This window comes from Poecilia reticulata, linkage group LG2, assembly GCF_000633615.1.
Source record: "Poecilia reticulata strain Guanapo linkage group LG2, Guppy_female_1.0+MT, whole genome shotgun sequence".
Taxonomy (NCBI): Eukaryota; Metazoa; Chordata; class Actinopteri; order Cyprinodontiformes; family Poeciliidae; genus Poecilia; species Poecilia reticulata.
In genome coordinates, this window is record NC_024332.1 from 19,655,260 (window position 1) to 19,682,307 (window position 27,048).

Sequence of the window (27,048 nt, forward strand, 5' to 3'; positions counted from 1 at the left end):
CTGAATACAAAAAAAACTAAACATTTAGGACTAAAATAAAGGTGCAGTTACTAAATTTGCACACAGTCAGCTGCATAGAAAAACACAAAGAACATTATTAAAATGTTTATTAAACATCCAGCAACCCACATTACATAAAGGGAAATATAAAAAGATAACATGAATGTGGAGGATCCTCCATCTTTTCCTAAGTGTTAGTATTTAAGTGTTTCATATAATATATTTAGAATTTCACTTTTTCTTTGGTGGTGGTTATTGCATTAGGTTGTTTACTAATTTGGGTGCACACAGTTAGTAAACGCCTTATGTTTATTTAAGATCATTAATATTTTGTTTTGCTGAGTTTAAGGACTGGCTGGCAGAAGGGGGTTGGCTCAAAAGAAAACCAGGAAGTGGAACAATCCATCAGGCTGCTGGAAGCAGGGGACTTGWTKYRMAWCAATCTRCCTCTCTCCACTAATAGCATAGCCTCTCTCCACTAATGGCATAATTGCTAAAACCTTTTTGGTATTAGTTTATTTTGGTTTTTATAGTTGTGATAAAGTTAAAATGTTTAGTTTAAATTAGTCATTTATGTTTATACATTATTTGTCTTTGTCWCCTTCCCTACCCCTCCTCGTTTGTGTAGGCTAGCCTGTTTGTATAAATCCCTCTGTGTGTTCATTGTTAAGTGAGTCTTTTGGTTTGTTATCTTGAGTTATGTTGCCTCAGTTGATTTCTTTTGGGCCCATTTTGTTATATTTTTTAGATTTGTTGTTGAACCTTTTTGTTAAGATATTCTTTGGAAAAAATAAATAGAAAATATTTTTTATATATGCCTTTGTCCTTTTGTTTTACTGGTCGGACCGTCACAATGAACCAATCAGCTCATTATCTTAGTGATTCTCTGAATTCTGAATAAATCTGTAAAATTACAGATCGAGTCCTAAAGTTCTCTAGAAAACTCAAAGTAAAACACAAAATGGAGTTAAAAAAGTGAACCAAAACAAACTGAAAAATATTAAAGCTCTGAGAATCAATGACTATGATGCAAAACTTATTTTTTTATGACCATAAAAATAGAAATGTGTAAAAAAAAAATTCTTAAAGAAAGGATGCTCCTAAAAACTGCTCTCAGATCAGTGTTTCTGTAGAACAGACTGAAAACCAGTATGAAAAACATGTTGAAACCAGTTTGTTCATCACAGGCTGGTTTCAAAAGCTGAAGTTTCTCTGCAGTTTCCAGTAAAGCATCTTTTAATCTGTGGAGCTTTGAGGAACATTTTCATGTCAACAGAAGCAGAAGCAGCAGAGAAAAGAGGTTTGAATGTTTTTCATGACTCAAAGCTGAACTGAAAATGATTCCCATGTTTTCATCTCAGATCATTTCAGGTTCCAGGATGAAAATGAATCAGAGAGAAAAAACATCAACTTTCCAGTTGAGTCCAGTTCAGATCAAAACTCCATGAAGCCTCTAAATGGAGCAGAGTTTGAATCGGATCTTTATTGATCCAGAGAGACAAACAATATCTGACACTAAATGACAGACATGAGAAAATAAACAGGAGGAAAATCTTTGAGGTCAGAGGTCATCATCATGATCCAGTCAGAGTCTCTTTAGACTCAAACTGCAGCAGCTTCAACCTCTGAGGATCAGCAGGACACAGAGACCGTTCTCTACTTTACAGAGGTCATCAGTCCCTCCACCTGCAGAGAGAAGAAGGACGGAGAGAGCAGATGAGTGAGTGTTTCCAGCCTCTCTCCTGCAGCAGTCAGTGACGCAGCACATCCAGTAGATGGTTTCCAGGCTGCAGTCAGACTGATCTCAGAGCTGTGACCAAGATGAACCTGATCAGTTGTTTCCCGTGGAACTGAGAGAACAAGCAGATCTGAGATCAGATCTGCCACAGTTTGATGAATGAGGACCACTGTCTCTAGAGAGGATGGACGGCTGGACGCTGGAGTCCAGCTGGACTTCCTGGAGACATGGACACAGCAACAGCACTCATCTTCACATCAACACAAACACAGGAACACAGCAAGCTGCTGCTCCTCTGATTGGCTGATTGCTGTCTTTGTGTCCAATCAGGAAGCCTGAACCATTCTCCTCCCACTGAGAAGCTGCAGCTTTACTGGGAACACTGGCGCTTTGCTTTGATGCTAACTGGGTTTAATTAAATACGCTGACAGCAGCTAGACGCACTTACTCCACAGTCTTTACAAGATGCCTCAGCTGCTCAACATCTGACTCCTTCAGGTTGTAGTTCTTTCTCAGGTCCAGTTTGGTCAGTTGGAGGCTGTTGGACTTCAGAGCTGAGGCCAGAWAATCACAGCTGATCTTTGACAAACTGCAGCGGATCAACCTGAATAAAGAATAAAAGATGTGAGCTGGAGCCAACAGGTGAACCAGTCCAACAGAACCAGTTAAAGATTCTCATGAATATTAATGCCAACATGCTGCTGCTTCAGTAAAGACCTGCTGACTTCAGCTCCTAAACTCTGTCAGCTCCACCAGCAGCTCCATCACTACAAACTCAGCTTCTGCAGCAAATCAGTCAAGTTTCACACAAACTAACAATCAGGAGGAAATGTCAACAAATAGAGATTATTACAGAGAAACTCAAGTATTTTAATCATTCATCATCCAGAAACACATGGAGAGTATTTAATGTCAAACCGACTTTAGGAGCCGAAACAGAACCAGAACCCGGTACTGGGTCTTGTTGTGTTGGAGGATTTTAGTTAGAACAATCATTCCAGGTTCTGATCAAACCGTTGAAGCATCAAGCATTGATTATTGATTTGTTCTTGTCAGATTCCAAGAATTTGCTTTTTTAGACTGGGTTGAATGACCTTTGACCTGCTTCACATGAGGGGGATTTATGCACACTGAATGCTGTCCTGTTCTGACCTCAGATCAGCGGGTCCAACTCAGTAACACAGAGGGACTGAATTAAACTCTGGATCCACGTCCAGAAAATATTTATTAGAACAGAAGAGATGAACTTTGATATTATGATCACATAATGAATTAACTGAAATCTTACATCAATTTCTCAAATCTGCAGCCTTCAGTCTGTAGAAAACCACAGAGCCCCTTCACTCCAGAATCTCCCAGGTTGCTGTCGATCATCTCCAGTTCTGTCAGTTGGGTCGGGTTGGACTTCAGCGCTGAGAACAGAGAAGCCCAGCTGGTTTCCAACAAACTGCAGATCACCAATCTGAATAAAGAATAAAAGATGTGAGCTGAAGCCAACAGGACCCAGGTTAAAACTCAAATATGAACACATAAATATAACTAAAAGATGGCTTCTGACCTTAAATTTTGTAATTTGCACAAATGATTCTGTAGGAATCCACAGAGCCCCTTCACCCCAGAGCCTTCCAGGTTGGTGCTGCTCAGGTCCAGTCCTGTCAGGTGGGACGGGTTGGACTTCAGAGCTGAGAACAGAGACGTCCAGCTGGTCTCTGACAAACTGCAGCTCCTCAATCTGAGTAAAGAATAAAAGATGAGCTGAAGCCAACAGGATGCAGCTAAAACTGAAATAAATAATAAAAATGTAGAAAATTAATTTCCCTGAACAAAAAACATGATGAACTGATTCTAACATCTGATCCAGTCAAACTGGTTCAAAGAGTCCAAACCAGCAGAACCAGAACATTTTATCAAAAAAGGAACTCAAAGTTTTCTATTTCCCGATAATCATCTGGAGACCCAACTTGGTAACCGGATCAGAACCACTCAGTATATTTATTAATGGCCTTGAGGTCTCATTAAAGCTGCTGAAAGCCAATGAAAGCCGTTATTTTTTAAGGAGACGCGACTTGATGAAGCTTCATCACAGAGACGAGGCTCCAACCGACTGACAGCTGTCAGACTGAAGAGGACGGTTCCTCTCTGACCCGGCCCAACAGAACCACAGCTTCAGGACAAAGTGAGAAACCTGCAGCTGCAAACCTCACTTTATTCATTTCATCTAGATTTGCTTTTCTACAATCAGTCACTTCTTAGTTGTTTCATTGATGGTGATTTGAACTGGTCAGTTTTTGTGGCTCGACTCTGGAGGAACAACATTTAACTCTGGATGTAAAGATGAGAATCAGAAATGAGAAATTAAACAATATGAATCTTTACAAACTAAACTGAAACATCTCCATCATTAATTATCATCATTTGAACCATTTTACTTAATTTTAGTTCAGTCAAAAACATTTTAAANAAAACTGCAGGTGAGGGTCTGTCTGGTGAATCTTTGGTTAAAACATGTTTGTTTTTAATTCAGTGGGAAGGAAATCCAGAAATTTAACTCAAGTAAGAGCAGAAATACTAAATAATAAAGTTGCTGAAGTAAAAGTAAAAAGTACAGCATAGTAAAAATATTCCTAAAAGTAAATTTTTTTCAAAGAAGTCACTCAAATAAATGCAATTGAATAAATGTAACTAGTTACTGTCTAACTGTACCTATGAAAATGCTGCATTTAGAAGAATATTTATGTAAAATAAAGGACACTGATTCCTAAAGGAATATTTAAAAAATAAAACTTTTGTTCCCTTCAATCCCCAAGGAGCATTGCTCACATAATAACACGAAACACACATTTCTGTGAATTATTTTCTTATGTTGAAGACAAAGGTTTGGACAATCTTTGTCTATCAAAGAGAAACATATATTTTAGTTGAGTAGAAACTTACGAGTGACGTTGAGCGTGAACTCTTTGACCTTCCTGCCGCGCCCTGTGGCCATTCTGCAGAGATACCTGGCCGAGTCCTCGGCCCTGACGCCGGCCAGGTGAAGTCTGACCCGGCCCGCCGCCAGCGCTTCTTCATCGCACCGAACCCGACCAGCGAACTGCTGGTGTTGAGCTTCGACGACGCTGCTGTCCAGATGGTAAAACACCTTCAGCCCAGGTAACTGAATACAGTGGATCTTAAGGGAGGAGACTGTAAGGCCAGGCCTGAGGGCAAAGCGCCACTCGATGGTGACGTCATCACGTTCCTCCGCCTGGTAAAGCAGACCGTCGCTGTGACTCGACACCGAGCCTGAAACCAAGRAAGGAAATAAAAGCAAATATACARTACAATTAAAATAAAGCTACTCCGACAAGCTTTTCTTTCTTGTTAAGAGAATAAAATCATCAACTTCCGGCTCGTTATATTCTCTTRTGCTCCCGGATTCAATGATTCCATGCGTGGAAACAAAAGCCACGCAGAGAWGACAGCGTCACAATAATCAGCATTTATTCAAGACAGATGCATACTATTACCAGAAAAGCACTTTACATAACACCAGAAACCTCAGAGCACAAACAACATGTGAATTTACCTGAGAGAGGAAAAAAGACAAAAGATGGAAACGACAAATAAAAAGCAAAGACGTCTTTGGAGAAATTGCAAAGAGCAAAATCTGATTTGCTACTCTGTGTAGAAAGTTTTATCTTCTTGTATTTAATTTATTCAAATAAGGCGTATCTTTGCTCATCCAACCAGGACCTGTCTCTCTGACCCTTTTTAAAGTTAGAAACCCCCTGCAATTTGTTCACAAGATCAAACACCAGTTGTCACCATTATCTAAATGAGGTGGAAGCAGGTACTCTCCTGATCTCCTGCTGCTTCATGGCTTTCACAGATCAGTGTGAAAAGCTGGAACTTTCTGCTGATTGCTACTGAGGGCAGATCAAAGATCTTGGCAAACAATCTGCCTTAACTACAGGTAACATAAAGGTCAACGGGCCAGAATAAGTTATACATTTTAAAACTATAATTAGGCTATTTCAATCAAGTCATGTTAAATTTTAAAACTAGCATATTTTAAATGTATTTTCTTAACATTCTCTACACAATGCAAAATACAAAAAACTTCTATGATCTACAAATGGCCTAATAAAATTATGGGACACAGTTTGCACACATGCCTTAAGTTTTTTTTTAGTTTTTTTTTTACAATCTGATCTGCTGAACCAGGCATGTTGAGACTCAACATTCAGCATTTTTACCTACAGCTTAGTCATTCCTGTCTGACAGTAAGGAAGTTGTTTACAACCTGCCAGCACAAACCTAAGTAAACAAGTTTTTAATGCATATTAATACCCTCTGCCTTCCCTGCAGCTCTATAATTCCTTCACTTATTTCCAAATAAAACAAGTTTTGTTGGTGCAGCCTGAAGTTTTGTAGATTTTTTTTTTCTGCTAGCTTTCATTTTAACATGTTGACTCACCACAGATGGTTGAGGTCATGGCAGTGAGCAGCAGGATCCTGCAGATCATCTTCTTCCTTTGGAAAACAGAAGATCCTTGATGCAAATGAAGCTAAGTTCAAGTGCAAAAAGCTATTAGGAGCTAAAGAGATTTAAATCCCTGATTATCTGTGAGAAAAACATTGTAAAAACAGTTACACCTGCTGGCTGCAGGCATCTGACTGCTGCACAGTAAAACCTGAATAACCTGCTGCACTGATTGTTTATTCAAAGCTCCACRATTCACTAGTCAAATTATTTATGTGTCTATTCTTCTGCCAGCTGTTTAACCCAAAACATATTTAACAATAAGAGTTTAATCTGGTAAAATAAAGACTACATAAAAGTAAATAATCCACAGCTCCTGTTTTCTGCAATTCCATCTGTCTCAGTTCTGTTATATCATCAATACTCACATAATAACCAGACTGCTGGCTCTCCTGAATCAATATCTCCCAGAATGCTTCACTCTGCTTGTGAAGTTTAAAACTCTCAGTTTTACAGCTTGTGTTACTCTGAGCTGCTGCAGCTGCAAATACTCTTTACTCACAGATGCATTCCTTTTCACGGCTACAAACGGGGAGTTTTTTAAGTGTTACGTCAAAGAACCGCTCCCTCTGACGTTTCTGTTTACCCTACAGTGGTAGTAAACACAGCTGGTATCGCAGGCAACAGAAATAATAATAAAAAAATCATTACATGTGTCTAAAAATGTTTAGAAGAACAGCCTARAGAAATGAGGCCTAAATATTGAAATTCTACAGGATCAATAATGTAAATATATAAAATGATTATGTAGGTAAGCGTTCAATCACCCCTGAAAATGACTTTTGAAACAGTGTTTCCATAGGAACAGTGAGTGAAGTAAATAAACTGGGACATCAGGAAGTACACGTGCAGGTTCAACTCAGTTACAGGAAGAAACAGTGAAGACATGACAGGTTTTTACAGCAAAGCAACAACTTTCACTTTGAGAAAAGGTCACAGTTATGTTAACAAAGGAGTCATCACAAATATTATGAGTGAATAAATGCAGGTTTTATCTTGATCTGTGATATAGAGCTGCATGTCTCAAACTAAATTTCCTAATTTATGAGAAAAAAAATCCAGTTTAGCTCATTGTTACCGGAACAGTGATTTTATTTGTTCACATGACTCGAGTGCAAAGCAAAAACAAGAAAAATGTGGAAAAATAGTGGTGATTCTGTGAAACATTTAAAATACTTTGAGAGACATYRAGCGGCTGCAGACAGAAAAAAAAACATTTTCAGAAGAGTCGTGATCCAAATCAACACAGAAACGRTTCATTTCACACAMAATTAGCCTCGATCCCACATGAAATATAAAAACTAACAAGAAGAGGAAATAAGACCTAAGTCTGAAACAATAACAAATCAAAAACCAACAACTGATAAATGGTGTGGATTCCCCTCCACAAACAAACAGATATTGAGAATTTGAAAGTGCATCATATGTGGAAAAAAAGCAAGAGATTCATGAAAATTAAATTCAAAACTCTGACATAATAAGTTAAGACTTTAGCTTCGGCTAACATGAACAGATGAGGCAWAAAGGTTCATAAAGGCTTTTTATCTTAAGAATGCATTATTCTACTTTTAAATAAATGTAAAAAGAGTCTCCATTTGGTTCAGAAAATTRAATTTTTGTCAACAGTAGGTGTGACATCACAGTAAATCAGCTTCCCGTTTCCTCCAGGCTGCAGCGGTTTGTCACAGCGCCGCAGTAAACGAGTCACGGCGACTTGAAGATGATGATTCACTTTCTGTTGGTGTGTCAGTCTAAATGCTTAATCATGCTCATCTAAACTTCATAACAAGCTTGTGCTCTCATGTCCGTCAGGGATCAGTGTTTTGGTTGGGTCGCCATGACAACAGCCCTAAACATTGGAGGGGGAATTATCAGGTGTAGCAGATTGTTTTATGGGGCGGATCAGCAGGAATGTGGATAGTTGATGCCCTTTGCTGGAAACATAGAGGAAAACAATCACTGATGTACCTCAACGCAATTCAGCAATATGCTCAACTTTTTGGGTCTTTTAATATTTATTTATGTTATTTAATAGCTTGTTTAATTTCTTTTGTCGCTCCACGTTTTGATAACCAGCCTTCTCTGGTSCAGATCATGTCTGTTCTCTCCCTCTAATTCACCATGTTGWTTAAATTATTTTATCATTATCGTAACAGCAAAAGCTACATGGGTCTGCATTTTATTGTCATATTACAGAGATGAAACAAAATAATAATGAAAAAAAAAGAAAAACGAGCTCTTCAAAGCAAAGCAAGCATGAAATCAACAAACATAAAAATGAACAGAAGGTTTGCTTGCTAAGAGATGAATCTAAGTGCAAAATTAAGTAAAAAAAAAAAACAAAACAGGGAAAATTTGGAAATGATGGAAAACTTAATCAGTAGAAGACAGAAAGGCTGTTTTGTACTCAGCAGTAAAGTGTTAAAAACATCAACTAAATCTAATAATATATATTTTTAAATAGTTTTCCAGCTGAGATGTTGTGCTTGCACAGTGGGAACTTCTCTAAACCAACCTGTTACCTGCTGCGTAAAAACACAGCTGAAAAAAACCCTCTTAACATTCCTTACAACGACGTAAAGAATATGACCTTCACTGTGGATGAACTCCACATCCCCATCATATTCTGTTACTTCTGCTTCTCTCTCACCTGAGTCCCCAAAACGATTTCTTCCTTCCTGAAAAGCAACATAGTCGTCATAGTTCTGAGCCGWCTGGCAGTAAAAGACAGTTTTCAGYATAATTTAGCCTCTGTTAGAGCTTTACACCTTCTTCTTAAGCTGCACGAGTCTCTGATCCCCTGAGAAACTTGATGGGATTCACAGAGATCATTTATTCAAATGTTGGAACTGATATTCTGAACATATTATCAAATAAATCATGCAGAAAAAACCCATAAAATTAAATATTAAATTGAAGCAAGACAGAATACTTTGTAACTTTRAACTARCGGATCAAAACACTTGATTTACATGRCAGATTATTTGTTTACCGAAATGAKTTTTRGGTTTTGAAGCATCTAAATGCATTGGACAGATCAGATCAGTAACATCAGTTCAGCTAATTGTTTTCTTTTTTTTGAGGAACATAAAAGTGAAACTGTGTCTGAACGTGAAATCAGCCCGATCACAAGACCAAACACATGATATCTTATATATATATACAGTCTCATCTTAGACGCTGATGCAAAGACTTTTAACAATCAGTAGTTTTGTTACAGGATCAAAGAGAGAGAAAATTGTGTCCTGTCAGGTTTTCTGTTTTTCTTTATAGACATTATTTTTATCCTTGTACTGATGGCTTGGACAAAAGACAAAGTTTTCTGTCTCTGGAAATGTAAGTATCTGTTAAGATATTCTGTCAAAGTGCTTGATATCCAGCGTATCCATCTACTTGTTTTAGAAAATGTTCTACTTCGGTTCAATGCTGAACCACATTATGGTGCCATAGAGACTCAAGTATCGAACATATTTGTGCACCGAATTTTAATCCATAGATATTTACTGTTATCAGTGAAAACCCTTAGATAGTTTGTGATTAATATGAGAACCTACACAGCCAGGCATTGATAACTTATATACTTACTGGCTTGATTAGTAGAAAGTTCAGGCTTAAAGAATCGCTCACTTTATCACAAAAGCTCTGAATTCAGTTTGAATATGAAATGACCAATTAGAGCTTTCTCTGCAAATAAAGGGATTTAATGGCTTCCATATTTTCTTTACCTTGATCAATGGATTATATCTTAAAGAAACTAAATTGTGCATGATCAAAAACATTTTTCCATTAAAGTATTGATGAAAAAACGGCTGTTTTACTAACTAAACTGTATTGAATATTTAGTAGTGTCATTGGAAAAGGCTTTGAATTATCCGAGTGTTGAAAATAACTTCACTGATTGTTTTTTATGTTCATAGGGAGAAGGGTTATGGCTTTCATCGTGCTCTCTTCACATCTCTCTTCACATCTCTGTGGTCAGTTTTAACTTTATTTAATCAATAATATAAAATAAATGTTTTAAACTGTATCGGGTATCTGTGAGGATTTGATTTTCTCTGTTAATTAGTTCTGTGTTGTCGTGTTTTCCCCTTTGTTGCCCCCAGTTTGTTTCCCCTGATCACCTTCCCTGTTTATTTAACCTCACCGGTGTCCAAAACTCCCTGTCAGATCCTTGTCTAGGGTTAATAACCGTTGTTATTTGTTGAGTAGCTACTAGTGTCTGTGTTTCCATGTCTCATTGTTCACCTGTGCTGCCTGTTTCACCCTCAAATCATGACAGCATCTCTATGTGATTATGGCCGTCACTGGAAAATCAGCCACAGAGAACAGAACTACGTTTTAGACACAGTTTTTATCTCCTCACTTTCTTTCTTTGTCTCTTCAGCACCAGACAGAGGAGTTCAGACTACATGTGAGTAGAATATTAAGAGGTTATAAAATCAAAGTTAATTGTAACAACAAAGGTTTGATATAATTGCTTGTCCTGTGTTTCTGACTGTCTAACTTTTACTTCCACCATTAGCTGACATTGATGTAAAGTCAGCACAGAAGTCATATTGGGCTGAGAAGAACGACAACATCACACTGGACTTCACCTTCACCCCCAAACTAGAGTGCTCTAACAACTTGTGGCTTGTTTCTTGTGATTGGCTCAAAGATGATATAACAAACTATCATAAACGTTTATACGAGTATGTTGAACATAATGGTGATAAAGTCTCAGAGTCTCAGAATGACGAGTTTTCAGAACGACTTCTGTTTGACAAAGACGTCCTCAGAAAAGGACGAATCAGACTCCATGTGTCCAGACTGAGGACTGAAGACTCTGGAAGTCTTGTGTGTAAACTGAGGATTGGCCATTGCTTTGGATCAGACACATTTAACCTCAATGTGACCGGTAAGTGAGCTTTGAACAGCCAGTAAATTTATACTTCGAAGTGAGAACAGTTTTCTGTTTGAATTTTGGACAATAAAAGTTTCTTTCCTCCTGTCCTTCACCACAGACTCTCATCCATCTGAACTCCCAGCAACTGTCAGCGCTGCATCAGAGGATTGGGGAAGGACAGGATTATACTTTGGGGCAGCAGCAGCAGCAGCAGCAGCAGTAGTGACTATTCTGTTTATTTATTACTTTATTTATAGAAGGAAAACTAAATCTGAAAGACGACCTCTACGTACTAGACAAGCTGCGTCTTCTTGTTTTATGCCATCTTAAGTTCCTTCTAATGTTTTTGTGGGCTTAAAATGTATTAATTAAATGCATTAATTTGGCAACTATGTTCAATTTATAATCATGTTTAATGTGGTCGGAAATAATGTAGCTTCTCACTACTGAATTAGAAACTCAAGTGACTTCCTGGTTTGTGGTTAAAGCAGCTGAACTGAAGGACAGAATAACAATGAAGTCATTTAAAAGAATGAAAGTAAAACTGCCAAAAACCAGTCAGGACATTTTTCTTTACTTTAGATTTTTTTTAAATCAGAGAAATATATATTTAAAGTGAAGAAACAATGTACTTAAATGTTTTCAGTGATTCATAAAGTTTAAGGCTGTTTCTATTTAGAAGTTTTTGCTCCTTTGTGTATTTTCATTAAAATAAACTTATAAGATGTGAATAAACTGTACAACGGGAAACTTTTATAATATAATGGTATGTGAAGGTTTTATTAAAAGTTAATATTGACAAATAATCTTTTACATCCAATCAATCAGCATTAATACTGATTCATCTGAGGTTGGTGTCACAAGATTCACTGTAAAAAACAACAAAACACAAAAACAAACTGGAAAATCCCCATGATTTATAACTATTTTCTGTTCCCGCAGAATTTGCTTTGTAATGACAACGCATCACATTTTCACTGCGTGATGGAACAAGAACCACCGATTTAACTGAAAACGAAACAATGTGCACATTTTGGGAATTAATACTGAAATGTTGAAAGGCCACTCTGTGTCAGGTTTACAGATTGGTGTGTTTTCCTCAGTCTCATATAAAGTCCTCTCACAACTGGCCTCATCAGAGTTGAGGTTTTCAGTCAGGGAAACAAACTAAAAGTTAGGAGATACTGCCAAGAGTTAAATGAGGCTTTCAGAGGAGGAAAGCTTCTGTTTTGGCACGTTTTAACGATCGAAGCTGCTGTCAGATAATGAGATTTAGTAGATGTGGGTGAGGGTGAGATAAAAAGTTACTGCTGTGATTGACTGAGGGAGCATATGGGTTTGTCTAGAGCTGGAGCTTCAAAAGAAAATAAAGAAAATCACACCAATAACCCCCAGAAGTGAAGTTCTTTAATTACAAAATCCAGCTTAGTATTTTTCACTAGGACTATTTCCCAAAACAAGCAATGCTGTTTTACTGTTCTATGTTGGTAGAAAAAACATGAAAAATTATTTGACAATAAAAACAACTTTGTTTAGTTGTATTTCTAGACAATCCATAGGAAACAGAGGTAAATTAGACATAAAAGATGAAGTTTGTTGCCCGGGACAGACTGGCCACCTGTCCAGGTGACCCCGCCTCTCACCTGAAACGTTAGCTGGAGAGGCAGCAGCACCTCCTGACCCCACTGAGGGATAAGGGTGTTAGAAAATGGATGGATGTTAAGGATATTTTATTTCTTTGTTGATCTGAATACAAAAAAAACTAAACATTTAGGACTAAAATAAAGGTGCAGTTACTAAATTTGCACACAGTCAGCTGCATAGAAAAACACAAAGAACATTATTAAAATGTTTATTAAACATCCAGCAACCCACATTACATAAAGGGAAATATAAAAAGATAACATGAATGTGGAGGATCCTCCATCTTTTCCTAAGTGTTAGTATTTAAGTGTTTCATATAATATATTTAGAATTTCACTTTTTCTTTGGTGGTGGTTATTGCATTAGGTTGTTTACTAATTTGGGTGCACACAGTTAGTAAACGCCTTATGTTTATTTAAGATCATTAATATTTTRTTTTGCTGAGTTTAAGGACTGGCTGGCAGAAGGGGGTTGGCTCAAAAGAAAACCAGGAAGTGGAACAATCCATCAGGCTGCTGGAAGCAGGGGACTTGATGTGAAACAATCTACCTCTCTCCACTAATAGCATAGCCTCTCTCCACTAATGGCATAATTGCTAAAACCTTTTTGGTATTAGTTTATTTTGGTTTTTATAGTTGTGATAAAGTTAAAATGTTTTAGTTNATTTTAGTGGATAAATAGAGAAAACAAACCTGATATTCTTCACTTTACTGACTGAACTCTCCAGGATCTCACACAGAGGCTTCATATCAGAGTCTTCAATGGTTTCACCTCCCAGTTCAATCTCACTTATTTCCAGTTCTTTCAGATCTTTGTTGGATTTCAGAGCCGAGGCCACAACTTCATATTCAGTCTTCTGGAGCGTACAGCCACCAAGTCTGTGATTAGAGAAGAAACAAAATCAGTTCTGATGAAATCCATATCACTACGTTACTTTGTATTTAGTGTCTTTGTTTGTCTTTTATTTGATCTTTGTGCAGAGCAGTCTTAGATTTTCTTGTTTTAGTTTCTCAGATGTTATTTGTTTCCTTCAAATTTTATTTTATTCACACTAAAAACATGGTTTCTGACCTGATCCATTGAACTTTGCAGCCAGGAGTCTGTAGGAAACCACAGAGCTCCTTCACTCCACAACCTCCCAAGTTGGTCCCGCTCAGGTTCAGTTCTGTCAGTTGGGACGGGTTGGACTTCAGAGCTGAGAACAGAGACGTCCAGCTGGTCTCTGACAAACTGCATTTCTCCAATCTGAACAAAGAATAAAAGACGTGAGCTAAAACCAGCAGGATGCAGGTAAAAACTGAAATATGAACAATTAATAAAAAATTTGAAAATTTGCTGGGGCTGCACAGTGGCGCAGTTGGTAGAGCTGTTGACTTGCAGCAATAAGGTTCTGGGTTCGATTCCCGGCCCCGGTCTTTCTGCATGGAGTTTGCATGTTCTCCCTGTGCATGCATGGGTTTTCTCCAGGTTCTCTGGTTTCCTCCCACAGTCCAAAAAAAACATGACTGTCAGGTTAATTGGTCTGTCTAAATTGTCCCTAGGTGTGAGTGTGTGTGTGCATGGTTGTGTGTCTCTGTGTTGCCCTGCGACAGACTGGCGACCTGTCCAGGGTGACCCCGCCTCTCGCCCGGTACGCTAGCTGGAGAGACACCAGCAACCCTCCTGACCCCACTAAGGGACAAGGGTGTAAGAAAATGGATGGATGGATAGAAAATTTGCTCATTTAAACCGATCTTACGCTGGAAAGTACTAAAGCTACAATCCTCCAATCACATCAGAGTAGAGTTCTTTGATGTCAGGAATACTGAATGATGATTGGCTGATACAACTGACCGCCCAGCACAGATCATTTGTGGGACAAGATGAACACTCAGAGAAATTTAGTTTTTATTTCAGACTTAGAAGTTATTCGTTTGTCATTGTTTTTTAATTGCTTTTTAAAAGCTTTACAAAGCTGTGGCCTGTAACATAAAACATTGATAAAGCAACTAAATCAGTCATAACTCTTCTTCTCTTCAGTGTCAGTTTCTTTGGCTGTAGCTCTGCGCTAACTTCAGGAAAACGGGACGTCAGAGTATCATCTATAAAATGTCACCACATAGCATTTACCATGTAAATCAAAGCTTTAAGTGGAAAACATAAAGGCCTGTTCTCCTCTTAATGTCATAAATATGGGACAGAAACATGCAAGATAATTTTATATAAACTTGCATATTAATTTGTAGATCAATAGTTATACTGTCGAAAAACTACAAATGACAAATCAGGTTCTTAATGAAATCGAAACGAGTCTAATTCAAAGTGTCATGGAGTCAAAAGCCTTATGGAAACAACATTGACATTAAAAATAAAGATAAAATAAAATCTCATTAAGAAAACTTAAGAAGTGATGAGTCCTTTACTACTAATATATTTACAGACCAGATTACAGTATTAGTTGTGGTCTAAACAAACAATCTTATCTTACATTATAATTGGAAAAAATACAATCTTAGTTCTTGCCATATACTGTTCAGTCACCTGTATTAATTTTTTAATGTTTATATAGAATCTTTTTGCATTTATGTTTACTTTTCTTAGATAAGTTTTAGATTTCCTTGGTTTATTATTGCTTCTTCAGTTTGTCTCCTGTTATTAGTCTCCTTTAAGTTTCTATTATGTTCCACACTAAAACATGGTTTCTTACCCTAATTGTTGTATTTTGCAGAGATCATTTTGTAGAAAACCACAGAGCTCCTTCACTCCAGCACCATCCAGGTTGGACTCGATCAGRTTCAGTTCTGTCAGATGGGACGGGTTGGACTTCAGAGCTGAGAACAGAGAAGTCCAGCTGGTCTCTGACAAACTGCAGAGATCCAATCTGGATAAAGAATAAAAGATAAGGACTTAGGTTAAAACTGAAATATGAACAAATATATAATAAAAATGTAGAACATTTATTTAATTAAATCGATGTGATGCTGGAAAAGACTGGAGCTACAATCCTCCAATCACATCAGAGCAGAGTTATGATGTCATAAATACTGAATGATGATTGGCTGATACAAATGACCACCCAGCACAGATCATCTATAGATGGACAATGAGAAAATGTTAGTTTTTATTTCAGATTTAAGTAATTCTGTAGTCATTGAGTTCTGCTATTGGATACTAATGAGGTAAAATTTAAACATGATGTTTGGCTGATACACCATGAAAGATTTAAAAGTTACTGTCATTGTTTTTTTTATTTTTTTATTGGATTTTAATTTGAAACAAAACTCAATTTAAATAAAATACAGAATCAAGAGCCGGAAAAGGGTAGAGTGCCTTCTCCGGGTCAGGGGGGTCGTCCTGCCTCAAGTGGAGGAGTTTAAGTATCTGGGGATCTTGTTCATGAATGAGRGAAGAAGGGARYGGGAGATCGACARGCGGATTGGGGCAGCGTCTGCCGTGAAGCRGGCGYTGTACCGGTCCGTCGTGGTGAAGAGAGAGCTGAGTCAAAAAGCAAAGCTCTTGATTTACCGGTCGATCTACGTTCCCACCCTCTTCTATGGTCATGAGCTTTGGGTCACGACCGAAAGAACGAGATCACGGGTACAAGAGAGGGAAGTCTGGGCCTCCCTTCTGAAGCTGTTGCCCCCGCGACCCGACCCCGGATAAGCGTCAGAAAATGGATGGATGGAAGTTTTTTTAATCATTTAAAATGTTGGATTTTAATAAGTTCTGTCTCATGAATATTTTCCCAGATGTTTTTTTTTTTTTGTTCAAATAAACTCAGAAGTCCAGCAGGAAGCTGCTTGTGGCCCGGAAGTGGTCTGAGTGCCACCAGTTGAAAAAACCTCCTCTAGATTGTGTTAGTAGGACCCAATCATTCAGACGACTGCTGGCTGCACAGATGTCCAAAAGGCAGTCATGGCCCTGATGAAGCTTCATCACAGAGACGAAGAGGACGGTTCCTCTCTGACCCGGCCCAACAGAACCACAGCTTCAGGACAAAGTGAGGAACCTGCAGCTGAAAACCTCACTTTATTCATTTCATCTAGATTTGCTTTTCTACAATCAGTCACTTCTTAGATGTTTCATTGATGGTGATTTGAACTGGTCAGCGTTTGTGGCTCGACTCTGGAGGAACAACATTTAACTCTGGATGTAAAGATGAGAATTAGAAATGAGAAATAAAACAATCTGAATCTTTACAAACTAAACTGAAACATCTCCATCATTAATTATCATCATTTGAACCATTTTACTTAATTTTAGTTCAGTCAAAAACATTTTAAAGTGAAGAACACCTGAAAAAGTTCAATAATGTCAAAGCCTGAAATAAGAAAATGATTCATTTATAAAGTGAAATGCTTTTGAGATTTTATTCTGACATCTAAATAGGTTGTTGTAAAAGAATACAATTATTGATTAAACAAAGCCATAACATATCAATGACTGATTTTAGTGGATAAATAGAGAAAACAAACCTGATATTCTTCACTTTACTGACTGAACTCTCCAGGATCTCACACAGAGGCTTCATATCAGAGTCTYCAATGGTTTCACCTCCCAGTTTAATCTCACTTATTTCCAGTTCAGTCAGATCTGGGTTGGACTTCAGAGCCGAGGCCACAACTTCACATTCAGTCTTCTGGAGCGTACAGCCACCAAGTCTGTGATTAGAGAAGAAACAAAATCAGTTCTGATGAAATCAATCTGGATCAGAAACAGACTAAAATATGGTAACAGTGATGTCATCATCTGATCAACATCTGATCTTCACTTTAATTAATTATTATTAACTATTTGGTGTAAAAAAACTGATTTATTCACTGCATGTTTATGTCTGTTAAGGTTGAGATGGAACTGCACATGAAAACTTTAAACCATTCAGACGACCAGCACAATAAAGACACAATCAAAACTGTCAGATGACTTATTACCCCACGATAATAACTCAGAAATAGTCCAAATAGTTTAGCTGCATCTTTATTTCTTTCCTACTTACGGAAAGTTTCTGTTTATATTATAGGTTTGTTGTGCCTTTCTATACTAAAGGAAAAGATAAAACAAATGTGTATTTCACAAGGAGATATTAACATTCATGGAAAAACCTTGCATAACCTTATATTAAGGCAGAAAGTACGATGGCGACCGTAAGAAAGGCTTAGAGTATCAATTATGCCCCATGAATTGGTAAGCAGATTATTGCGAGGGAATGCAAAAAGCATTCCCTCGCAATATGAAACAGACAAGTTTCTTATATGAAACAGACAAGTTTCATATAAAACTTGTCTGTTCATATAAAACAGACAAGTTTTATATGAACTTGTCTGTTGATTTATAGATCAATAGTTTTACTATCCAAAAATAACAAAGAAAAACATCTGATTCTTAATCAAATCCCCATGATTAAAAGTCAAACTGTCATGGAGTCAAACGTCTCATGTAATTAACTCTGACATGAAAAATAACATTAAAAATAAAGCCAAAAGAAAATCTCATTGAAAAGTAATGAGTCCAATATTGCTATTATGATGTGTAAAATATATGACAGTATTAGTTGTGGTTTCAACAAACCAACAATATTATCTTACATTATAATGGATAAAAAAAAATCTTAGTTCTTGCCATATGCTGTTCATTCACCTGTATTAATTATTGTGCAGAATGTCTTTCCATACGAGTATGATCCTTTGTATTTAATGTATTTTTGTTTATGATTTTGATCTTTGTGCATTTCTGTTTAGTTTTCTTAGATCAGTTGTTGCCTTTCCGTCTTTATTGCCGTTTCCTCTTTAGTTTCTCTCCTGTTATTAGTTTCCTTCCAGTTTTATTTTATTCACACCAAAACATGGTTTCTGACCTTAACAGTTGTATTTTGCGGAGTTGATTCTGTAGGAATCCACAGAGCTCCTTCACTCCAGAACCTTCCAAGCTGGATCTGTTCGGCTTCAGTCCTGACCAATTGGACGGGTTGAACTTCAGAGCTGAGAACAGAGACGTCCAGCTGGTCTTTGACAAACTGCAGCCCCACAAACTGAATAAAGAATAAGAGATGCAAGTTAAAACTCAAATATGAATATAAATAATAAAATGTAGAACAATAATTTAATTAAATCGATGTTATGCTGGAAAAGAGTGGAGCTACAATCCTCCAATCACATCAGAGCAGAGTTCTTTGATGTCATGAATACTGAATGATGATTGGCTGATACAACTGACCGCCCAGCACAGATCATCTATAGATGGACAATGAGGAAAATGTAGGTTTTATTTCAGATTTAAGTTATTATGTAGTCATTGAGTTCTGTTATTGAATACTAATACGAGATAAAACTTAAACATGATGTTTTTCTGATACACTATGAAAGTAATGTATATTTTTTATCAGGTTTAGAAGTTATTCTGGAACTTGCTGCTGCTGCAAACCTCACTGTCATTCATTTCATATAGATTTGCTTTTCTACAATCAGTAATTTCAGTCATGAATGTAAAGATGAGAATCAGCAATGAGAAATAAAACAATCTGAATCTTTACCAAACCAAACTGAAACATCTCCATCATTAATTATTATTTTACTTATTTTCTCATTTAGTTAATCAGTCAAAACATTTTAATGTGAAGAAAATCTGAAAAATAAAGTTTAATAATGTCAAACCCTGAAATAAGAAAAATAATTAATTTATAAAGTGAAATGCTTTTGATATTTTATTCTGACAAACAAGTGTAAAAGGAAATCTTTTTGAATACAATTCTTTAACTAACAATCAATTTATCAGTGAATAACTTTACTGGATAAATAGAGAAAACAAACCTCAGATTCTTCACTTTACTGACTGAACTCTCCAGGATCTCACACAGAGGCTTCATATCAGAGTCTCCACCTCCCTCTATCAAGATCTCACTTATTTCCAGTTCAGTCAGATCTGGGTTGGACTTCAGAGCCGAGGCCACAACCTCACATTCATTCCTTTGGAGCGTACAGCCACCAAGTCTGTGATTAGAGAAGAAATAAAACCAGTTCTGATGAAATCAATCTGGATCATAAACAGACTAAAATATGGTAACAGTGATGTCATCATCTGATCAACATCTGATCTTCAGTTTACTGAGTTTGACCCGACAGAGAATCTGTGCAGTTCCTGATTAAACTCTGGGTTTGTTTAGCCAATATTTGCTGCAGCATCTAGAACAGTGGTGCTTAACCTTTTTTGAGGTACCGAACCCACCAGTTTCATATGTGCATTCATTGAACCCTTCTGTAGAGATAAAATATGAATTTTTTCCCCCCAATTTCAAGACATAGGGGTGACCCAAGTAGAATCTAGTTGGGTCACCCCATGATCACCAAGTCTTCTTAAAAGGTAGAGTCTCTGAGAACGGTTCTTCAAAATATAGTCAGTGTTTTCAGCAAAGTTGAGCTGACTGTCCAGGAACGACCCAAGGTATTTAAAATTTGTCACAGTTTCAACAGGTTGGCCATCGAGAGAAACTGGAACCACTTTAAGGTCTTATTTAGATTATTTAATTAGCTCTACATTCTTAAGATAATGAAAACTTAATAATAAATAATAAAGGCTTTGCGGTAGGGCTGCACAGTGGCACAGTTGGTAGAGCTGTTGCCTTGCAGCAAGAAGGTTCTGGGTTCGATTCCCGGCCCCGGTCTTTCTGCATGGAGTTTGCATGTTCTCCCTGTGCATGCGTGGGTTTTCTCCGGGTACTGCGGTTTCCTCCCACGGTCCAAAAACATGACTGTCAGGTTAATTGGCCTCTCCAAATTCTCCCTAGGTGTGAGTGTGTGTGTGCATGGTTGGTTGTCCTGTGTGTCTCTGTGTCGCCCTGTGACAGACTGGCGACCTGTCCAGGGTGTATCCTGCCTCTCGCCCGGAACGTTAGCTGGACCCCACTAAGGGACAAGGGTGCAAGAAAATGGATGGATGGATGGACTTTGCGGTATTCTGATTTAGTAATGTAATTATATTAGTTGTGTTACCACCCCAACGTAGCAACCCCGAAAAGATGCGACTAAGGTAGCAGATTTAGAAGTACACCGAAAGCTACAGAATTTGGTAAAAACGGTGAGTTTTGCTGAAGTAATTAAAGACACAAGTTCAAATCCATGCTGAGAGAGGAGCTCCTTCAATCAGGGGTCATCCGCAGCTCTGATTGGCTAAGCAATGTAATGTGATCCTCTGCAGCAAGTGACGGCAAAGCGGGGCGTCATCACGACTTTACACAAGTGTGTCTTTACCTCCGAACTCCAAGACTCCGCCGAACCCCTGAGACCGACTCATCGAACTCCTGGGGTTCGGTCGAACCCAGGTTAAGAACCAGTGATCTAGATTAATCATCATCATTTGTAGTGTATTCTACATAAACATGGCTCCCACCAGCAAGTTATTAAATGCTGCCACAGAGGAAACTGGGAGCAGACCAGACAGATGATGCTCCCAGATTTTTGTCTCTGTCCATCTGCTGGATTTGATGCTTTAGCAAAGCATCAAATCCAGTGGACAATCGTCAACCTGCTTCAGCTAAAGGCTTCAAATTGTTCTGGTCGTCCTGCAGGCAGCAGCAGAACCGGTCTTTCTGGTCATTCAGGCCTGGACCGCCCTCTCAGACTGTTGATCTGAGAGAAACAGTCTGTCTCTGCAGTGGTCTGTCCATTTTTTCAGAGGAACAAAAGGTTTGGATGTCAGAAGAAATTGTTGCTAAACTACTACTAAGGAGCTAAGGACCAAAACCCCTGCAGGAGACAGAGCGTTTGGGTTCAGCAGCATCTTTCATGGTGAAGCAGAGAAAGTTCTACCAGTAACTAGAAGAGACTGGGATGCCCAAAACGGTTAAACTCATGTCACTACAGGTCTTCATGGAGGACAGCTAACAAAGGCTGCAGATGAAGAGTTGATGAGGAAATGGTTCCAGCTCTGCAAGCAGAGTTTTCAGAACTTTGGGAGGATCTGACAGAAATTATGACTTTTTCTGGAACCAGACAACAATCACCACATTTTGGTCAATTACAAACTCAGAGGAAACTAGTGGAGGAGGAAAAGGTGGTTCACAAAGTTTCCAACTAGTTTCCCTGGCAACAACAACAATGAGGGGGCTTATTTTATAATCATACAAGTTTTCATTAAATGTAAACAGTTCTTTGATAAAAAGAGCCATTTAAAAAAAAATGTGAATTATGGAATGGTGGCCCATTCACTTCCAATGAGTGAAGAGGAGTTTAAAGTTAAAATTTGTCTCTGGCTGATTGGATCTTTCAAAGAAAACAGAGATTTTCTAGAGTTCAAGGTTTTCTATTAATTTCTATTTGAAAACTGATTTAAAAACATTTGGATGTTGGAAATGTCTAAAAACCAAAAGCTGTGACTGCTCTGGGTGAGCTGAATGTTTAAATGTTTGAATGGTTGAAATAGTTCAAATGATGAAAGAGGTAGTAACGTGAGGACAATAGTGCTGAATCAGCATCCACACAATGAAAACATCTGGACTCACCGAGCCTTTCTGCAGTTCCTCACAGCTGGAACCAGTCTCAGTCGTCCATCATCTGATGTGTTGTACTTCTCCAGGTCCAACTCATCCAGAACCTCTGACATCTGCAGCACGTCGGCCAGAGCTGAACAGTCCGTCTCTGAGAGCTCCTTCCGAGAATCCAGCAGCTTTTTTATCTCCTGATGAAATGAGACGTTGTTCATCTCCACCAGACAGTTGAAGATGTTGATGCTTCTGTCAGGAAAGATTTCATCAGTGTTCACCTTCTTCGAACCACAGAAGATCTGGTTCTTCTGTCAGGAGTGATAACATCAGTGTTCATCTCCTTCAGGTTGGTAATGATTCTCTGGATGGTTTCTGGACTGTTCTCTGTCTGACCCAGCAGGCCTCCTAAGAGTCTCTGGTTGGACTCCACAGTGAGACCATGAAGGAAGCGGACAAACAGGTCCAGGTGCCCATTTCTACTGCGGAGAGATTTTTCCATGATTTTCTTCATGAACTCATCCAAAGACAAGGAAAAATAATATTTTTCCAAAATTTTCTTGATCAGTTTTCGTTTCCTCCAGGTGGTGAAGCAGTGGCGCGTGTAGACTGCAGCCAGAAACTCCTGGATGCTCAGATGAACAAAAGAATAGACGGTGATGTTGCGAACCCCTTTCTCCTTTTTAAACATCTCAGTAAAAACTCCTGAGAACAACGCAGCATCTTTGAAGTTGATGCCACACTTTTTGAGGTCTGATTCATAAAAGACCAGGTTTCCCTTTAGCAGCTGCTCAAAAGCCAGTCTTCCTAGAGACTCAATCAGCTTCCTGTTCTTTGAGCTCCAGATAGATTCTCTCTTTTTTCCTCCGTCATACTTTTCCTTTTTCATATTGAGTTGAACCAGAAGGAACTCTACGTACATCTCAGTCAGGGTCTTGGGCAGATCTCCTCCCTCTTTGGTCATCATATCCTCCAGAACTTTAGCAGAGATCCAGCAGAAAACTGGGATGTGGCACATGATGTGGAGACTTTTTGATTTCTTGATGTGGGAAATGATCCTGTTGGCCTGCTCTTCATCTCTGAATCTCTTCCTGAAGTACTCCTCCTTCTGGGGGTCAGTGAACCCTCTAACCTCTGCTACCATGTCAGTGAACTCAGCAGGGATCTGATTGGCTGCTGCAGGTCGAGTGGTTATCCAGAGGAGAGCAGAGGGAAGCAGTTTCCCCTTGATGAGGTTTGTCAGCAAAACATCTACTGAGGTGGACTCTGTAACATCAGTCAGGATCTCCTTGTTGTGGAAGTCCATTGGAAGTCTACTCTCATCCAAGCCATCAAAGATGAAGAGAATCCGGAACGCTTCTAAGCTGCTGATTTCTTTGGTTTCAGAAAAGAATTTATGAATCAGTCCTAATAAGCTGAACTTTTCTTTTTTCATTGGATTCAGCTCTCTAAAAGTGAATGGAAATATGAACTGGATGTTCTGGTTGGATTTCCCTTCGGCCCAGTCCAGAATGAACTTCTGTATTAAAACTGTTTTCCCAATGCCAGCCACTCCCATAGTCATCACTGTTCTTATTGGTTGATCACTTCCAGGTGGGACTTTAAAGAGGTCTTTTCGTCTGATTGTTGTTTCTTGTTTCCTGGATGCTGTTTCAATCTGTCTGACCTCATGTTCCTGGTTGACCTCTGTAGTTAACCCCTCTGTGATGTGGAGCTCTGTGTAGATCTGGTTCAGAAGGATGTTATTTCCATGTTCAGTGAGGCCTTCACAGAGACTTTGGAATTTCATCTTTAGCGATTTTTTGAGATTACACTGACCAACAATATCTGAAAAATAGAGAAATGCACAACAGCGTACACTTTACCTAAACTTAAGGAATACAATTACTTTTGATGTTCTTAGAAGGGATTTGTATTTAAACTTTCACAAAGATGAAAAACTAACTTAATAAAAATAATTACCCTTATCTAAAAAGAAAGTCATTCCAACTTCAGTCTTTGAGAAATTTTGAGACTTAATTTGTAATTCTTTGAAAACTCAGATTTGAGTTCACTGCGGCGATGGATAAAAGACATTTAGCTGCCATAATAGACTGAGAAACATTTATTTCAGATGCAAAAATATGAGTAAAAATATTGTAGGCTGCTTAGGTTGATACATTCAAACTAAACTGTCACTCAGAAGTCTGCAAGTTTTTTTGTGCTGCAATGCATTCTGGGTAGATGACGTAGGCTAGGTGCTAATTGCAAACTCCTTCCAGCCACAATACTATTTTCTCAGTAACGAGTAATCTAAGGCGTTACTATTTCAAATCCAGGAATCAGATTAAAGTTACTAAACTGAACACCACAAGGTGACAACAAAGCTTAAAGGTCCGTTTTGTAAAACAGGATCTGAACAAGAAATGTTTTCACCAGTAAAATGAATGTTTAGGGAGTACTAGTTCAGAGGGAGGTGTCAGAGACTTTAATCAAAGACAGTAGAGGGTGTAAAAGCAGATTAATGAACTGTGTGTCTCACCTTTAGCAGGAGACAAACAGGACAAACCCAGCTGGTTGGACAGGGTTGGATCTATGAGCTGAAGACGTTGGATCATAATGTCACTGGCTCTCTTTCCTTTCTTCATCACAGCATCTATGGTGGCACGGGCCTCATCTGCTCTGGTTTGGATTTTCTGAAGAATTTCCTCCTTCTCTGAAGGATTAAAGACGCCATCTGATAGAAGGCCATCGAGGAGCTGTTTCAGGATTTCCTCAGAAACTCTCTCCACAAACTCAGAGCGAACCTTGAGAAGTTTTTTCTCTGCAGGCAGAAATCAAACAGGATTTATTCAAACTGACGTCTCAGATAAAAACATGACGAAGATCAACTATTCATGTTGCTCCATCCAGAGATTCCCCTCAGAGCCTGCGGATCAACTCCTCAGGTCTAAACTTGTTGCTGTGTTTCTGCCTCATATCTGAGTGACGACCACCGATTCTGTCTACATGAGACCAAATGAAGCTTCTGGTTCATCACTTTCTTTCCTCACTCCATGGAAGAAAAATAAAAGAAACACCTTCTAAATATAGAGCTGCACTATTTTAGAGAAAACTGAAAATTGTGATATTCTTGGTGAATATTGTGAAGAAAATATTGAATGATCAACTAACATTTTCACACTTTCATCTTTCTTTAGGATCTCTGTCACTAAATGTTGGAATAAAAGGCACAAGTCTTTCCATCTGAGATAACAAATGATTTGATTACTGGATAAAATAAATAGTTTATATAGTATATACTCCTGAAGTATCAGAGCTGCTGGACTGATCTTCACTTCAGTTCCTTTTCGTTCCGTTTCCATCCGAGTTCAGTTTTTACCTTCAGGTTTCACAGAAACTCACAATGTTTCCACCAGAGCTTCACTGAACAGGAAGCATGAAAACAATAAATGCACAATGAGGCTGAGGTTCATCACATGGCAGTAACACAGGCTGATTGGTCAGTTTGTTCCTTTAAGATGGTTTATTTCTGCTTTATCACTTACCAAAATCCACTTCCTGCTGCTGCGCCATCTTTTATCTGGAAAACATAAAGGATTCATTGTGTTTCATAAGCATCTGTTTTTTCCATAAATAATTCACTTTGCTCTTATTAAGTTGGATTAGAAACTAAAACTACCAGATTAGGCATGAAAATACTCATTTAAACATATTTATATAACTATGAAAATTGTATTATGTTAGTATGTAAACTGACTTTTTTAAATCAGTGATCTAAATATTAATCTATCATAGTTTACTTCATGAGGAACAAGTATTAAGTATTTGTTCTTGCCATTTTAATCAAATCTATAAAGCACTCTTCATACTAAAAGCAGCTCAAACTGCAGTACAAACTCACAAAAAAAAAAAAAATACCATACTCACCCCACATGGATAAACACAACTTTATGGAAAATGCACAGACTCGGGCAGGAAATGTTCCAATTCAAGAAATACAGTTAAAAAGTCGGGTCTTGAGGCTGGTCTTAAAGACTTGTGGTCTTGGTTAGCACTGGAGCAGCAGAGTTTTGCAACAGGTGAAGGCTGTGCAGAGTGATTTTAGAAAGACCAGAAAGCAGGGCATTATTTACAATAGTCAATACAGCTGGAAATAAAAGGATGCATCAGAGTCTCAGTAGGGAGAGAATAGGGTGAACTCTGGCTATATTTTTTAGATAGTAAAATGCTGTTTGAGCTTACTTTTGTTCTACATAATAAACAAATAGTTAAGAGTCAACAGGAACATTTATTGTAGAACTACTGTCTGTGTTGTAGAATAACTCTAATTTGTGGGACAGATGATTGTCATTTCTTAAAATGTAGAATGAAGAGCTGCAAATATGGCAGACAAAAGAAAAAACAGTAATGAAAGAAGGAAAAATATTTAGAAAATCAATTTAATCTGTGTTCTTCTAGTCATTTACTGAGAAATTACTATTTGTCTAGAAAATTTCGAGTTACTAATTTAAGCAAATACATTTAATGCGGATTATTTTACTAATAAAAGCCACAAAGTGACTGATCCGCATCTCTCGACTCTTGAGGCTCCGCCCCTTCTCACTAATAAGACCTTGCTTTTGCTTCAGTTCAGTCATGTTCCAGTGATTGTACACTAGATGGTGCTGTTTATTTACTTTCAAGCAGATTATTTCAGTCAAACACATATTTGCTGCAGTTTTAAAGGGAATTAAAAGACTCACTAGAGCCAGGACCCAAACCACTAGGGTCAAAGGTCAAAATCCTGCCACCAACCCAAAGAGGAAAAGCTGCAGTGAATCTAAAGA

At 38.1% G+C, this 27,048-nt stretch overlaps 1 protein-coding gene across 1 annotated transcript; it reads right to left on the reverse strand.

The window, feature by feature from the left end:
* Window positions 1-1,106: 1,106 nt before the first annotated feature.
* LOC103480725 (NACHT, LRR and PYD domains-containing protein 12-like) lies at window positions 1,107-26,510 on the reverse strand. Its single transcript, XM_017309983.1, has 12 exons — window positions 25,768-26,510; window positions 24,762-25,043; window positions 22,569-24,067; window positions 22,262-22,524; window positions 19,575-19,754; window positions 15,476-15,649; window positions 13,861-14,034; window positions 13,482-13,667; window positions 3,297-3,470; window positions 3,027-3,200; window positions 2,187-2,342; window positions 1,107-1,686 (listed from the first exon to the last, which is right to left on the reverse strand). Exons 1-12 carry the CDS (start codon window positions 25,793-25,795, stop codon window positions 1,674-1,676), a joined length of 3,303 nt encoding a protein of 1,100 aa, XP_017165472.1. The 5' UTR covers window positions 25,796-26,510; the 3' UTR covers window positions 1,107-1,673.
* Between the last annotated feature and the right edge of the window lie 538 nt (window positions 26,511-27,048).